The sequence below is a fragment of the Megalobrama amblycephala genome, linkage group LG8, assembly GCF_018812025.1.
Source record: "Megalobrama amblycephala isolate DHTTF-2021 linkage group LG8, ASM1881202v1, whole genome shotgun sequence".
Lineage (NCBI taxonomy): Eukaryota > Metazoa > Chordata > Actinopteri > Cypriniformes > Xenocyprididae > Megalobrama > Megalobrama amblycephala.
In genome coordinates, this window is record NC_063051.1 from 31,729,658 (window position 1) to 31,745,266 (window position 15,609).

At 39.4% G+C, this 15,609-nt stretch overlaps 1 protein-coding gene across 1 annotated transcript in view; it reads right to left on the reverse strand.

Moving 5' to 3' along the window:
* The window catches only part of asic4b (acid-sensing (proton-gated) ion channel family member 4b), a 45,776-nt gene extending 30,435 nt beyond the window's left edge, over positions 1-15,341 (reverse strand). Inside the window, 1 exon segment of the mRNA XM_048200562.1 lies at positions 14,085-15,341. Within this exon segment, the coding sequence (XP_048056519.1) occupies positions 14,085-14,672 (588 nt within the window). The 5' untranslated portion in view covers positions 14,673-15,341.
* Positions 15,342-15,609: the final 268 nt, after the last annotated feature.

The following is a 15,609-nucleotide window of genomic DNA, read 5'->3' on the forward strand; positions in this document are numbered from 1 at the left end:
AACACGACACTGTCATTATTTTTACGCCCACTAGAGTGCGCATGACTTCAAAAACGTAAATATAGGTCGTAATAAGGTGCTTAAAAAACGACCTATAGGGTTTTTTTTTTTTTTTGGAGGACAGTCTAGTTAAAACACATTCGACATGAGCGTTTCCACTACAAAAGCAAGATGTATAGATGTATCCTTCGCTGATTTAGATATCCCACAGTCCTGTGCTTTCCATTCCGTGACAATTCAGCTAAAAAATAAAGATGCATGGTGTCGGAAAGTTGCGGTTGGTGGTCAATTTGTGTGTAAATGTACATTTTTGACCAATGTTTATCACTTTTGATGTCATTTCTTGTGAGAAATTACTATTGTAGTAATTAAAAATTCACTTAGTTATCACCAGATCTCTCTCTGTTTTGCTGTAGATCATTAAACTGTTATGCTGTCTCAGAAGTCTGTCCGAAATCTGTTTTGTGAGGTGCCTTCGAGCTCAAACGCTGCCTAAAAAGTCATTGCCTGATAAGGCAGCAAGGCAACAAGTCAGCTGACTAAGTTTTTGGCCAATGACTGAGGGCTATATGAGTCACAGGTGTGCACGTTTGGGTACCAGAGAGGATGATGGTAAATGTAGTCCATGACATTAATGTTATAATGTAATTTATTCCTGTGATAAAAGCTGAATTTTCAGCATAATTTTTTCCGTCTTCTGTGTCACATGATCCTTCAGAAATCATTGTAATATGCTGATTTGCTGCTCAAGAAACATTATTATTTTCAATGGTGAGCAACAGTTGTGTTGCTTAACACTTTTGTGTGTGTGGAAAGTGTGATACAATTTTCTTCTTGATTCTTTGATTAATAGAAAGGTAAAAAGAATTATGCATAATTTACAGTTATTACTATAGTAAGTACATGCAGTAACATGTAATTACATCTCCTTAAAATGTTAGTGTTACCAAAATTTGTAACATTAGGCCTAAAAATGTCTTTACTGTTACTTTTGATTAATTGGTTACACTTTATTTTACAGTGCCATAGTTTCATTGTAATTACTCAAATAAGTACCAAGTACTATTAATTAACAACATGTACTTATCATAGAGTTACAGTTAGGGATAGGGTTAGTTACTTAGGGTTAATTATGCATAATTTACTGTTATTAGTAACATGTAACTACGGCACTGTAAAATAAAGTGTTACCGATTAATTTAATGCACACTTACTGAATAAAAGTGTTCATTTCTTTCAAACTTTTAAAGGTAATTAAAAGGACAGAAGAGACTCCAACTATCCTACTAAGCCTGTTGAGTAAAATTATCCTATATCTTAATTAAAAAACTGCATGAATATCAGTAATAAAGTAATAAAATCATCAGTAATAAAATGTAGTGGTTCTGTCAAGCTCATCACACTAAACAAATATGGATAGAGCATAAATAACATAATTAAAATGTTTTGTTGGGCTTGTTGGAATTTGAAGGACAGTCTTTAATCTTTAATCATCAATTTCATGAAATGAAAGGATGTAATTATTGCATGTTAATAAATCAACATGTTCTACAATAAACAAGTTAATATTTAAGCAAATTATTTTTGCTGCTTTGTTCTGGGTGGTTACATATCTTCTCTGATATTGTGATGTTGATAGCTTTGGTGCACAAACAGATGCGCGTGTTTGTGTGATATTTATCTAATGAGTCTGATGCATCTTGCCGTCATTACATTTATTTTCGAGTGTGTGGTTTAAATGCTTGCACATGCTTCATCAAACAAGCAATCAGAATTGAGGAGCAGAAAATTTGTTCAGGCAGTTAGTTTGCGCATTCAGACTGTTTACGCAGAGAATGTCAATAAACCACTTTAGATGACACACAAAAACAATCCATTGATGAGTCTTGGAAAAAAATCACATGTTCCTTTTCGTCAATATTCCACAAAAATATCAAAGTGCCAGAAAAAGTCTTGAACGTTGCATTACAGAATAAAATCTCTGGACACCTCACATAATGGAACATGATTAGATGTTAATGAGATGCCATTTGAAAGTGATTGTATTAATAGAAGTGAAGTGATTTCCTTTTATCTCAAGCAGTCTTTGATGGAGATGTGATTAGTGTTTTAAATCATCTAAAGGCAGAGGTAGAGTTCATCAGATCTCTCTCACACATATCTATCCATCTCTTTCTCTCTCATCCTCTTGATGCCCCCCAATTTGCATGTTGCTGAGTAATGGGAAACGTTGCATTCATACTAAAGCAACTTCAAACACGCAATTGATTTTAGTGCAAGCCCAGAATGTAATCTCTAAATCCTGTTGCTGAACTGAGTTTGCCTTTGAAGTTGTCACGAACGAAGAAAACCATCTAGCAGAAATCATCATAATTCCTGAGTCCAAGATGGGATTGGGGATTCACTGCTACCCTGTTACTCTTACTGCAACCGAGACTCGTACAGCGACTCAAAAAGCCAAACAAACACATTTGGTGAATTCAGCCCTGGAGCTATTATCATTAGTACTCTGTGTTTTTGCCATGATATATTTCCACAACTATCCTGAGATGAAATGACAATGACCGATATGTGATCTCAATGATGTTATTAAAGTCATACGGCATGCATTTTGCAAAACTGACCTGTGTTTAACCTCTTGAGAGCTTGTGCTTTATTGCTCCATCTCCATCTCTCTATCTCAAATTTAAATCACTTTTTATGAAGAACCCACTGCATGCAGAACTATATTAAGGTTGTAGGACACACAAAATTATGCCACAATCCTCAAGTGAGAAAAGAAAGAAGTGGGTCTGAAAACCAGGTAAGATCAGTGTCTCCCTCACAGGTGTAATGCAAAAATAACCCCGTAATGCAATAAGCCGTCTCAGGGACTTACCTAGTCACTAATGCTATCACAGATCCTGCTGAGCCAATCAGAGACACAATGAGTCAAAACACCAATCATCTACCACATCAGTGATTCGATTCTGAAAACAACATGAAATTCAAAGGCGTGCAAACACATTCTCACTTCAGAACACATGCAACAATGATTTCAAGTTTTGTAAAATAAAAATTAGTTGCAAAAACTAGTTGAATGAAACCCTCGTGCTGTTTACACTTAACGTGCAGTGCAAATTGTGTAAAATGGATTCCGTGTTTAAGTGCTAGAATCAGGTCCCCGGTGCATCTACCAACCCTGAAAACATTAAAAAAGGCCAAACCAGTAACTTTATATTGGTAAGCCTTTCTCTGCAAGCATGTGAAGAAAAGAGCCGCTCAGATTTCGCTCCCCTAGTGACGTAGGAAGGGGATCTTATTATAATATTACCGCCCCTTAATCTGCAAGTTTTCACACATGGCACCGCCATTTTGTTTCCACAAAGGACAACGGTGTAAGAGTTCTAACGCCATGGCAAAAGTTGGAGCAAAGCATGCTAACTGTTCTGTCGTTGCCTGCACAGACGAGCACTGAACACTATTTAGAGCCTCGATATCCTGCAAGTTGACCCTGGCAAGCTTGACTGCTACAAAAAGGAGCTTTTCTGTCCGAGTGATATTTTGGAAAAAAATATTAGACCATTCACAGCATTTGATATCAATCATAAACGTTGAACGTTGAAGCCTGGTGTGTATGACTATGTACGCTATGTATAGTGGGCGTCCATATGGGTTTTGCTCAAAAGATTAACATGACGGCACATGCTAGTCGATGAGTTGATCAACTAAATTTATCCACTAACCATTCAGAAACGTCCAGTTTCATTCTAAAAGTTCTTCTAACTTCTTCCTGAGTCTCTCCATCAGTGTCGACTCCGGTTTGAACAATGTAAGGCTGAACACCGTTACTGACAATCCTCATTTTGGCTGCGTGAGATTCTCCAGCTTTGTTGTTGTTGAGCTGTTAAAGCTCCGCCTTCTTCTGGAAAGGGGGCCGGGAGCAGCAGCAGTTAATTTGCATTTAAAGAGACACACACACAAACTGCGTGTTATTGCTCACACCCAAATAGTGGCAAATTTGACAAGCTATTATAAATGATCTGTGGGGTATTTTGAGCTGAAACTTCACAGACACATTCTGGGGACACCAGACTTATATTGTGTGTCTTACAGAGACTTACATCTTGTGAAAGGGGCATTATAGGTCCCCTTTAATGAATCAGTATTTTGAATGAATTTGTTGAATGTATGCTTCATTGATTCTCTCTTAAAGACATTCTTTTGCCGCCACCTACTGGCATAATGATGTAACCTGTCTTCTGTGACACAAACAGTAAAAAGCCAGTGCTGTTGGAGCAATCAGGTTCGAGGACCAAAATTAATTGTTGTATACAGTGACCTGTAAAGACAATCAGTCATTTTCTTTCAGTTTCTTGTGCATTTATTTGGCTCACATTTTCACTAGATTAATGGTGCTATGTAAACTTTTCAATATTTCATCTATCTTAAAATAGTTACTATTTGATGTTATAATTCGCCTACAGGTAGAAAATTGATATGCATGTATGGTGGTGACACTTTAGTACGACAACTAAATTAAATTAATTTACTTTTACAACAGAAAATTAATGCAATAAAATCCAAAATCATGTAATAAAATTGCATTTAACTTAATCAAATGAATTATTTTATTGCCGGCATACTACACCATTTTATTTTGTTTACAATACATATATTTAAATCTCAAATTGCATATGTGGTGTAAAAATGATCAAGACTGCCCCTGATTTTGAAACAGAGTGTTTGGTAACCTTGCTATGTGAAACTCATAAATATTCAAAATCAAAACATCACATAACATTTTGATAAACCTCCTCTGCCAAAAAAAAATAAATAAATAAATAAAAAATAAAAAATTTAAGTCAGAGAAAATAAGCAGTCCAATACAGATCACTTTCATGACATTAATCGGAAGAAATGATTCACATTCCCTGGACTTAGACCAGAATCCCTCAAATACTCCTCCATGTAAAACCTGTTCCTGAGATGAGAAATAAAACAAATGAATTTAAGTCAAATCTGTTTCTTGGGTGGGAAAATGAAGAAAATAAAACATTATCTCAGTTTGATGTCTCATGTTTGAACTAACTGAACTGTAAAAACTCTGTGAAAGCCAAAGAGTTTGTTAACATCACCCACTGCGTACACATTAGTCATCCGCTGTCTGAGACTACAGCTGACATATCTGCTGCTGGGAGATTTTGTTGTTTTCTTTTCGTTTTTTTCTTAAAACTACATTAGAGATAAAGTAATATATTTAGGACAAATGCAAAGAGTGTGTTGTGTGAAGCAACTGTTTGTGGTATATCATATCTGAGATCTATAAGTTATTTGTTTTTGTGTGTACATTTTTGTGCATGTGTGCATTGAGATTTAAAATTTATGGTGAGCAGAATTGTTTCAGGGTCAGGTATGTGTGAGTGATTAGCCAAATCCAGTGAGTGGCAGGAAGGACCCATCCATTGCCATCTCATTGGCAGGGGGCTCTGATGAATGTTTCATGTGAGTTTCGCTAATCTATGCCTCTCTATTGTGGAAAATCAAGCATGCAAAATCATTACCGAGCTAAAGGATGGAGGGAAAAGGGAGAACTGATCCATTGACCTCCACTGAGCTTGTTTATTCCAGTTCCCCCCCAAGGTCGTTGTGTGGTCATTATTTACAGAAATGATTACTGCTGACTTTCTTGTATGCCAAAAATAGTAATTACATTTATCTCTGACAACCTGGATGTTGCAACCTTCGCACCTGAACCACTGGCTGCTTAAAAAATTTCACCAGTCTGATTTGAATGGAAATAGAATGGAAATGCAAATTGGAAGTGTTTTCTGAGTGACACTGTAGCAAAATGATTTATATATAATGCATTTTGACTATTGGATGAATAATATCATATCATTATAAAAGCATCTAATTATTGTTGAATGCATGAAAATAAGATTTGTATCTGTATGGGGAAATTATGAAATACATTTTCACCTCTCACCTAGTAAAAGGTAGTTGTACAGAGCTACATAAAAACACAAAGGTGACATTTAGTTATATAGGAGTATTTCATCACTGACATGGACACATTTTTATGTAAACACTATGTTCAGATTCATCAGTCGGGATTATATCTGAATAAAGTGATCGGATTGATGTGACCCGTTGCTGGCAGAATGAGTCATAATGCCCATAGGTTAATTACCAGCTACAGGCAAAACAAGAAAAATGTCGAATTTGAGGTTTTCCCAAAAATGAAACACTCATCTATGTTTTCTGAGAGGTGTACCTTCCTTAATCTTTCCTTTGTTTTAATAATCCATGAAAATGGCCATTTTTCTCTGCTCGCTTCTCGACGACCGGTGCTTCCCAATTCAATAACGCCTTTGGTGATTGGTCATAACACCCCGAGTGGTGCACTGCGGTATCATGGGGAAAAAAGTTTAACATATATTTTAGATATGGGTTTCGACTTTGAATGTGTCAAATTTGGTGGTATTACCAGGGATTTTAAAGGATTAGTTCACTTCAGAATTAAAATTTCCTGATAATTTACTCACCCCCATGTCATCCAACATGTTCATGTCTTTCTTTCTTCAGTCGAAAAGAAATTAAGGTTTTTGAGGAAATCATTCCAGGATTTTTCTCCATATAGTGGACTTCACTGGGGCTCAACGGGTTGAAGGTCCAAATGTCAGTTTCAGTGCAGCTTCAAAGAGCTCTACATGATCCCAGACGAGGAATAAGAGCCTTATCTAGCAAAACAAAAGGTGATTTTCAAAAAAAAAAAAAAAAAAAAAAAAAGTATATACTTTTTAACCACAAATGCTCATCTTGCATTCCTCTGTGATGCGCCACGCATTATGTAATCATGTTGAAAAGGTCACGCGTGACGTAGGCAGAAGTACCGCAATAGGGCGAAAAACTCCATCTCATTTTTCTCCTCCAACTTCAAAGTTGTCCGACATTGTTGTTTGTCTTAATCTTTGCATGTTCGTTTTGTAGACACTGAATCAGTACTTTTAACTACGACACATGTGACCTTTCCAACGTGATTACGTAATGCGTGGCGCATCACAGAGCAGTGCAAGACAAGCATTTGTGGTTAAAAAGTATATAATTTTATTTATTTTTTAGAAAATACCAATCGTTTTGTTAAATTAAACCCTTATTCCTCATCTGGGATCGTGTAGAGCCCTTCGAAGCTGCACTGAAACTGACATTTCGACCTTCAAAATCCTGGAATGTTTTCCTCAAAAACCTTTATTTCTTTTTGACTGAAGAAAGAAAGACATGAACATCTTGGATGACATGGGGGTGAGTAAATTATCAGGAAGTTTTAATTCTGAAGTGAACTAATCTTTTAAGATATGGTTGCTAGATGATTTTGTTTTGGAACCTTCAGAAAACTTTAACTCGATTTTTCTCAAAATTGACTTTGCTGACTCTATTGAATACAAATAAGTGTAGCTCAGTCATATTTTGTCCAATTCCAACAAATCATACATCATCTTGAAGGTTTTTTTAATAGAGAATGTGAAAATAATATAGTGTCAATAACTCATTTTTAAAAATATTTGCTCATTGCGACTCATTCTGCCAGCATGGGTCACATGTCACAAGTTTCCCTCTATATACTGAGTTTCCCGCTGTTTTGTGAATGTGAATAAAAGCCTAAATTCAATCATATGGTGATCCTGTTTATTCAGAAAATTTGGACTAAACCACTCAATTCATATGGATTAGTTTTATGATCTCTTTATGAACCTTCTGAAGCACCAAAGTGGTAGTTGAGTTGTCATTGGAGGGACAGAAATCACTCAGATTTCATTAAGAATATCCAAAAGATGAACAAAAGTCTTACGGGTTTGGAGCGACATGAGGGTGAGTAAATGAAGTCAGAATTGTCATACTATCCCTTTAAGATGTGCACACTAGCAGACCAAATATTTTTCTATTTGAGGCCCTAATTAGGAGACAACAAGCACATGAAGCTTTGTGACATACTGCTTATATTTATCAAGCAGTAAAATCACCTCTTCCCCCACCCAAAACAAAGCATCTGTGAATGAGAGTCCAAAGCAAGGAATTCACAGACGACGAGTGGAAGGAGAATTTTAGAATGACATGACAGAGATTTATGACTAATACTGCATCTGAAATCGAATACTTCCCTACTATATAGCATGCAAAAAACAGTACACCAACAGAGTATGTCCCAATACACAGTATTCGAAAAGCAGTGTAAAAAGTACCTGGATGACATAGTATATTCTACCGAGAATCTTATGTGTGCATGCAATGGACACGCTACTATTCCACGAGGCCATAGGAGTGGAGTCAAATAGCGGTGCAGAGACGCAACTGACGCCATAGGTCACATGACAGTGACAACATGGCGGATGTAGTATGTCCGAATTTCATTCATACTACACACATTTATACTATGTAGAACATACTTTGTTAATGGTCGCAAAGAAAGTTTCAAACCAAATATAGTACCTACCTACTATAGAGTATTCGGACAATTTCGTATGTTCAACAACAACAGCTCGTTCCGCGTGTCATACATCATTTTGCCATTTCTATGTCATTGCACATGCGCAGAACTTTCCGGTTTCAGTTTTCAAACCAATTAACTGTCTGCGTGTCCTATCGAATGTATTAAAAAAAGGTTTAACCCCCACCCCCCATAATCCAAATTAAATTTCAATCAGTTAGACCAATTTATCCTGATTGACGTGGTTACATGCAACTTTTTTATTCTGACTGGGCTATTAATCTGATTACAAACAGATTATTAGGGGCCATGTAAACACAGCTACAATAAGGGATATACTATAGATTTTGCTTGTTGTGTTGGTGTAGATGTATTTAAGATGCATTTTAAAATGAATGTCGATAAAGTGAAACGATCAGGACTAATCCTGTTTAAACTGACATAGTTATTAGCTTGACATGATGGTTGTGCTTTAGCTGTGCCGGCTGGATTGCAGAAGGATTGATTAAACACAATCTTTTATTGGTTGGTGAGTGTGTCCATACACAGCTTGTGGCCCTTAAGCCTATGTAACAGCCTCTTTTTTAACTGAAACAAAATTATGGTTTTTAAGGCTCTCTAATAGCTTCATCCTAGACAGGCACAATTTTTGTGTAAGATCCATAAAAGGGTCATTATGATCTCTGGAGGCAGGAGAACAGATAGTTCAACTTGTAACTTATAGAGTGTTTGGCATGTAGAGAGAGGTCCATCTCACATGTCTGCTAAATATTGATCTAAAAATGGTTTAGATGGTTGAAAGAAGGAAGGCACATTTATTCAGCTCTAGATCATCCTGTAAATTACTGTATTGTTAGAGAACTATAAATAAAATAAAAAGTATGATAGTCTCTTGTTTCCTTCTTTAGTTAACCAGTTTTTAGCCCTCAGTTTGTGTTATTAGTTGTCCGTTCTTGTCTGTGTATTGTGGTTGTGTTTCTCCTGTGCATTATCTTGATCTCCTGTGTTTGTTATTTTGATTTATTGTTTTTTAATGTTTACTGCTACATTTAGATCCTGCTTCAACTCTCCTTTTTTACAACCCATCTGTGACAGAAGAATGGACCTAGAAAAGATGGATCTGCCAGCAGTATGCATCCTCCTCCTCACCCATGATGGGCAGTCCCTCGAGGATCATACCAGTGTGCTTCTGGACCTTGCTTTCATACCCACTACCCTGAGAGCACACTGATTTCCTTTACTGGAATGGATTTAATGCTTACATTAAACAACTTGTTCCCCTACCTGTTAATGGTCCTCAAGGGGAATTTAAGGACTTTGTTTAACTGGTTCTCTCGTTCATGAAGTGGCTCCTCATTCACCGTGGTTGAGGTGCAGGAGGAAATCATCAGCTACTTGACAATCTCACCCCGGACCCAGAGCTCATTCAGCCTCATACCACGGCCACTACGGACTACAAGCCAGAGCCCACCACAGACCCAGCGCACGAGCCCATGCCCGCCACAAAGCCTGAGCCCGAGTACATGACGGATGCTATATTAGTCCAAGAGCCCGAGCCAATAGCTGAGTCTGACCAGGTGCGAGAGTGGTACTAACGTCCATCTCTCAGGGTATGTTAGTGGAGTTTGAAGGTATGCTCCCGCACTCACACCAACCATTGAGGAGGGATTACTGGACCCAACCGCTATAGGAATATATGATGAAATTGATGTCTCCAGTTTACAATGCCTACAATCTCTGCTGGTCCCATCCAGTCCCTTGTCACCTTCATCGTCGCTGGTTCTGCCCATCTCCAAATCTTCATCTTCACCGCTGGTCAAGACCAGCTCCAAGTCTCCTTCATTACTGATGGCTCCTGCCCATCTCCAGGTCTCCTTTGTTGGCCAGTTCCAAGTCTCCTTCATCGGCCAGAAGGGGTTGAGGGATGAGGCATAGCCGGAGGACCCACCCAGCCACCCACTACCTCCTCCTCTATTGACTTCAGTCAGTTCCTCTGCCCCATATCCGTTGGCTCCCTTCAGCCCCTTGGCTCCTCCTTCACTAGCTCCACCCAGCTGCTTGGATCTACCTTGGGCTTCCAGGTTTCCAGCTCCGCCCTGGTGTGTTGATCCCCAGGCTCCGCCTCAGGCCTCTAAGCCCTGGACTCCACCTCAGCCCCTCGACCCATCGACTCCACCTTGGCTCCACACTCCCTCTGTTACACCATTGTCCGTCATCCCTCAGGCTCCGCAGGGTCCCTCATCCATGCAGCTCTGTCTTGGTCAGTCATCACCCAGGTTGCACCATGGACTTCCGGTCCTCCGGCTACACCCTCCACCCTTTTCGCTCCACCGGACTCTTTCTTCCCTCCGGCTCCACCATTGTCCTCACTCCTATCGGCTGTGCCCTAGTCTACCAAGCCTCCATCTCCACCTCGGCCCCACAAGTCTGCAGTTCCGCCTTGGCCCTCGAGTCCATTAGTTAGTATCTCTGTGTTTCTCTTTTGTTCCCATGGTGATTCATTGATTGATTTGCACCACCTGTCTCTTGTTTCCTCCCTTAACCAGTGTATTTATAGCCCTCAGTTGTTTTGTTTTTTTTATTATTATTTAAAGGGTGCGTTAGTAATATGTGCCAATAGGCGGGTGCACAACGCCCGTACACTCTGCTTGTTACACAAGGGATGCACAGCAGCACACAAACATGCCAAATATTACAAATAAAAGGATTACAATGTAAGAGATTATTATTGTGTACATAAATATAAAAATGCCTACATGTCATAATGCATAGTCATTGCATGTATTAGAATTACCTATTTGCAAAAAATGATGAATGAAATTGGCTAATTATTTGACCAATCATGGCATAAAAACACATGTATTTAAACTGACTTGTCAGGTTGAGGGTGTATTTCGCCATGTAAATTTCAATCCACCATGGTGCAACTGGCTTTTAAAGGGAATAGGAGGTGACGCTCTGTTTAGTTTATTGCGCGTTACGCCACACCCATGACTCATTAAAAACTAGGTACAACCCTTTTGGACCTTGTGCCAAAAGTGGATTCGGACACACCCTAAGTGCACCTGCGCCATGCGCTTCAGACCATGTGCTTAAATCATTAAAATAGGGACCAAAGTGTAACCAACAAAAGGATAATTCTCACCAAGAACTGTCCATTTCAACAGGAAAAGACTGATCCAATACTGTATCAAAACCATTAGTCACTGTTCATGTTTTACATGACATGCAGGTACATTTTAAAATAGACTGGCATAACTCATTACAATAATGGCACAACAATGTAAGCAAATGACAACAATGTTCAATGTTCAGTCTCTCTCATCTTTTAGCTTCCTTCCATTTTAAAGCACTAATTTACAGACACTAGAATTCATTTTGACAGAATGTATTTATGCCCTTATTTTTAAATAACATATATTACAGTAGCACTATTAATTTCTATGCCACAAGATGTCTACAGGTGCATTATTGCATCAAACAACCTCAAATTCCACAGACTTTAAGACTTCTATAACATCCTGCTGCAATGTCAGCACCTAACAAGGGCTTTATGTCAAAACTATGATGTGTTAAACTCACAGGTACTGTACTAAATGTGTTTTGGCACTGCTACATGACCTGTTGACAAAACAAGAAATCATAACTGAGCAACAAAGGAGCCAAATAAGGATGGTTCAAGATCTGAAGACATCAGAGAGATCACAGCCGCTAGTGACTTCTTAGATCAAAGAGCATGAAACGTTTAACTAAATAGAATGTCAGCAGAACAAACACATACTACAGAATTGAAAACTAACAAACAAGCACCAAAATGCAAGTAAAAACTGGCTTTGGCAAGTGAATAAAACTACAACTGGGCAGCAGTTTTAGCAATTGCAACATAATAATGGGGTTAAATCCCAATGTACTAATGTAATTCTGCTTTCACATGCTATCGGAATCATTGTACTGTAAATACAAGATTCTTTCTCGGAAATTGGACATGAATGCCCTCTCAAGTCATATTTACTACTGGGAAACTAATTTTGAAACTCAAGTTTCCGGGTTGAGCATGCCATGAACTTGGTGGAGGGGAGAACAATTGCTGCTGTGACTGGTATTCTTTATTCACTTTTTCCACAACAGCTACATTGCCTTGTCTTGTCATTAAAATCTTGCATATTTACAATATGAATGACCATATGAAGAATATCATAATTTTTATACACAGCGAAAATAGCATGTATTTGACCAAAATTCCAGAATCGCCAGCAAGCTGACTATCTATATAGCATAATAACAAACCTGCCGTCCTCCATGATCTCTATATTCTTTCCAACAACAAAGCACTTGAAAGCGACAGTCTCGAAATTATGACTTCAGAATTGGGAAGTTAAAAATATTTTGATGTAATCTACATGAGCAAATCAAGCCAAAGAAAAAAAAAAAACTTTTTTCCATTATCCTTGCGACAATATTAATATAAAAAATAATAATATACCAATAATACTATAGATAGTAAAAATAAAACATAAAGCTAAAATAAAATAAGCATATAAAAATTAATATACTTTTAGATTAGAAGGTTTTAGGTTTCATTAAAGGTGCACTAATTTGAAATACTATAGATTTGGAGAGTAGGATGCTGGAATATTGACTATAGCTCTCTAAAGTGCATATGGGAAGATACTTTCATAAGGGCAGGTTACAATGTCAATCACTGACAAACAGACTGTCATCAATATGCACAAAAATGCAGCAATTTGAATGCAGATAAGCATATGCTAAACAAAACCCCGGGTCATGGGGCACAATGAAAACGCATACGTACTGGCAAACAAATTTGTGAACATGACAATGCAGTAAATAACCTAAGCCTTCACTAATGAATTCCACAAAATCTGATGCATAAGAAAACTATATATATGCATAAGAAACCAAGACTAAAAAAAGTGAAGAAGGAGTTAAGAGAGAAGAGGAGTAAATTAGTTATTTGAGGAGGGCTCGAACTCAGAGAGAGCTGATTTCCTTGACAGAAGTGTCATTGTCTATATCACGGCACATCTCTCTTATCTAATCCCGTTTAGAGCGATAGAAAGAGCCCTAAAAGAGGAAATTACAGCAACAGCAAAACTAAAAAGAATCACACCATCATGACAAGCCAAAAAAAAAAAAGTCAACGTTAGCAATGGAACTTTCTTTGGAGAGTTGAGAGCGTGTCTCCTCAAGGCTGATTGGGCTAATGCAGGAATCATGTCGCTTGTCCCTCTCCTGAATTTTTCATCCATTCTCTGGCCAAAATAAGACTCAGCATCAGATGGGACAGACTATGATGTAACAGGAAAAGAAATGGATGGAGAAAGCAGGAGAGAAATGTGGCAGATCTCAAATTGAGATGGCAAATAACTGCATTGTTCAACTGTCTGTTGCCCCAGCGTGGAGGTTAGACACAGATGGATGGGGATTCATTTCCTGTTAGCTGTCTCTCATACTGAAAAGACTGAAGGAGGAATTGTAAAAGATTGCTCAGAGTCACCAAACAAAGAGACGATTTTCAAGCCAAACAAATGACCTCATCCCATCACAGTTATATCTCTCTAACGTTTGGTAGCCAATCGTAGCTCGCGCTACTCACCACACTGAAGTCTTCGCTTGAGCAGTTCTGCCCGCTGAAGTTGCAGCTCTTCAGCATGTCTTCCAACTGGTGGCCAGTCCGCTGGAAAATGTCTAGCATGTCAGGGGGAGGGTACTGGAGCTCGCTTGGCCGGTGTCCTTTACGGCTCTTGGGCGGCAGGCCGGTGAGGTTAGCCAGGTGGTAGATGTCCGCATCTGTGAGGGCAGAGAAGCGGAATCGGTTGACGTTACAGAGCGTGATTGCCGGGAAGGTGAGCTCACGGTGGGTTTCTTCCCTCAGAGATGCGAGGTGGGGATGTTCTAGATAAGTTGCCGCGCTCCATGTCGCCTGGTACAGGAAGAGACTGAGCGAGACCAACAGTGCCAGTCCCCAGAGGGTCTGTCTGAAGCCCAAGCGTCCTGACGTCCCCAATACCCGAGCCAGACCGTGTAGCGAAGAGGAGCTAGCAAAGGACGACAGGTCAGCCATGCCTCCTTTTCGCCGCTGAAGGCCTTCATCTAGCATGCCGGTTCCGCCTCCGTCTGTCGAGGCCCCCTTGGCTTCGTCGCCCTCAGCAAACTTGATTTTACAAACAAATTCGATGGGCATGTGGTTGGCCAGGGCGGCGTGTGAAGAGCCCTTTGCAAATTACTCTGATCTCTCCCTGAGCCTTTGCTCTTTTCCGTTTCGCCAGCTATGTTGGTACAGTTTTTTCCTAAATCTTCTTTCTCTAAGGTTGTTATTCTCTCCCGTACCCAACTGCGTCCTGTTTATGACAAATATTACTCGGATCAGTTTCACCTCTGCTTTCTGCTTTCCTCACTTCATCTCTGTTTCATGCTTCCAATACTATTTCTTCACACACTTTTTCTACTCTGTCCATCTACTCTCAGTCAGCCTCTCCTACCTCCGCACTTTTTCCTCAGATTCTCATCTCTCTCTTCTTCTCTTCCATCCTTTGCTTCCACTCTCTCCTTCTTTTCTCCTTGGTTTGTGCTGCTGTTTGAGGAGCAGAGTGCAGATGGTGAGAGGAGGTGCTTCGTTCGGCGTGTCAGTGCCCCAGGATGTGCCACAGCCGTAGACTCCAGAGAGAGTAGAGGCATGAGCTGGAGACTATGAGAGAAGGATGAGAGAGAGAGACACACACACACTCACACACACAGATACATGTGAGTTCCACAGCTCTCCTCAGCTGCTCGCTGACGGCTGACGTAGCTGCTGCCTGAACTCCTCTCGCACACTCAGGGAAAGAGAGCGAGAGAGCGATGGAGAGAGTAAGGGAACCGGAGAGAGAGAGCTGATATGAAAGACAGGGTGTATGAATGCTGCCCTCTCTATATGCCCTACAAGAAAGAGGAGGGGAAGAGAGAGAAGTGGAAGGAGAGATATTTAATATTATATGAGCGCAGTAGGCAGGGGTTATTTCCCCTTCAGTGGAGAAAAGCCGTCCCAAACCACACTAGAGCTTTTATTTCTCTCACAGCAGCAGGTTGTTACATCCACTTACAGTGGTTACTCACCGTCTCCACCAGCAACACTCTCTTTC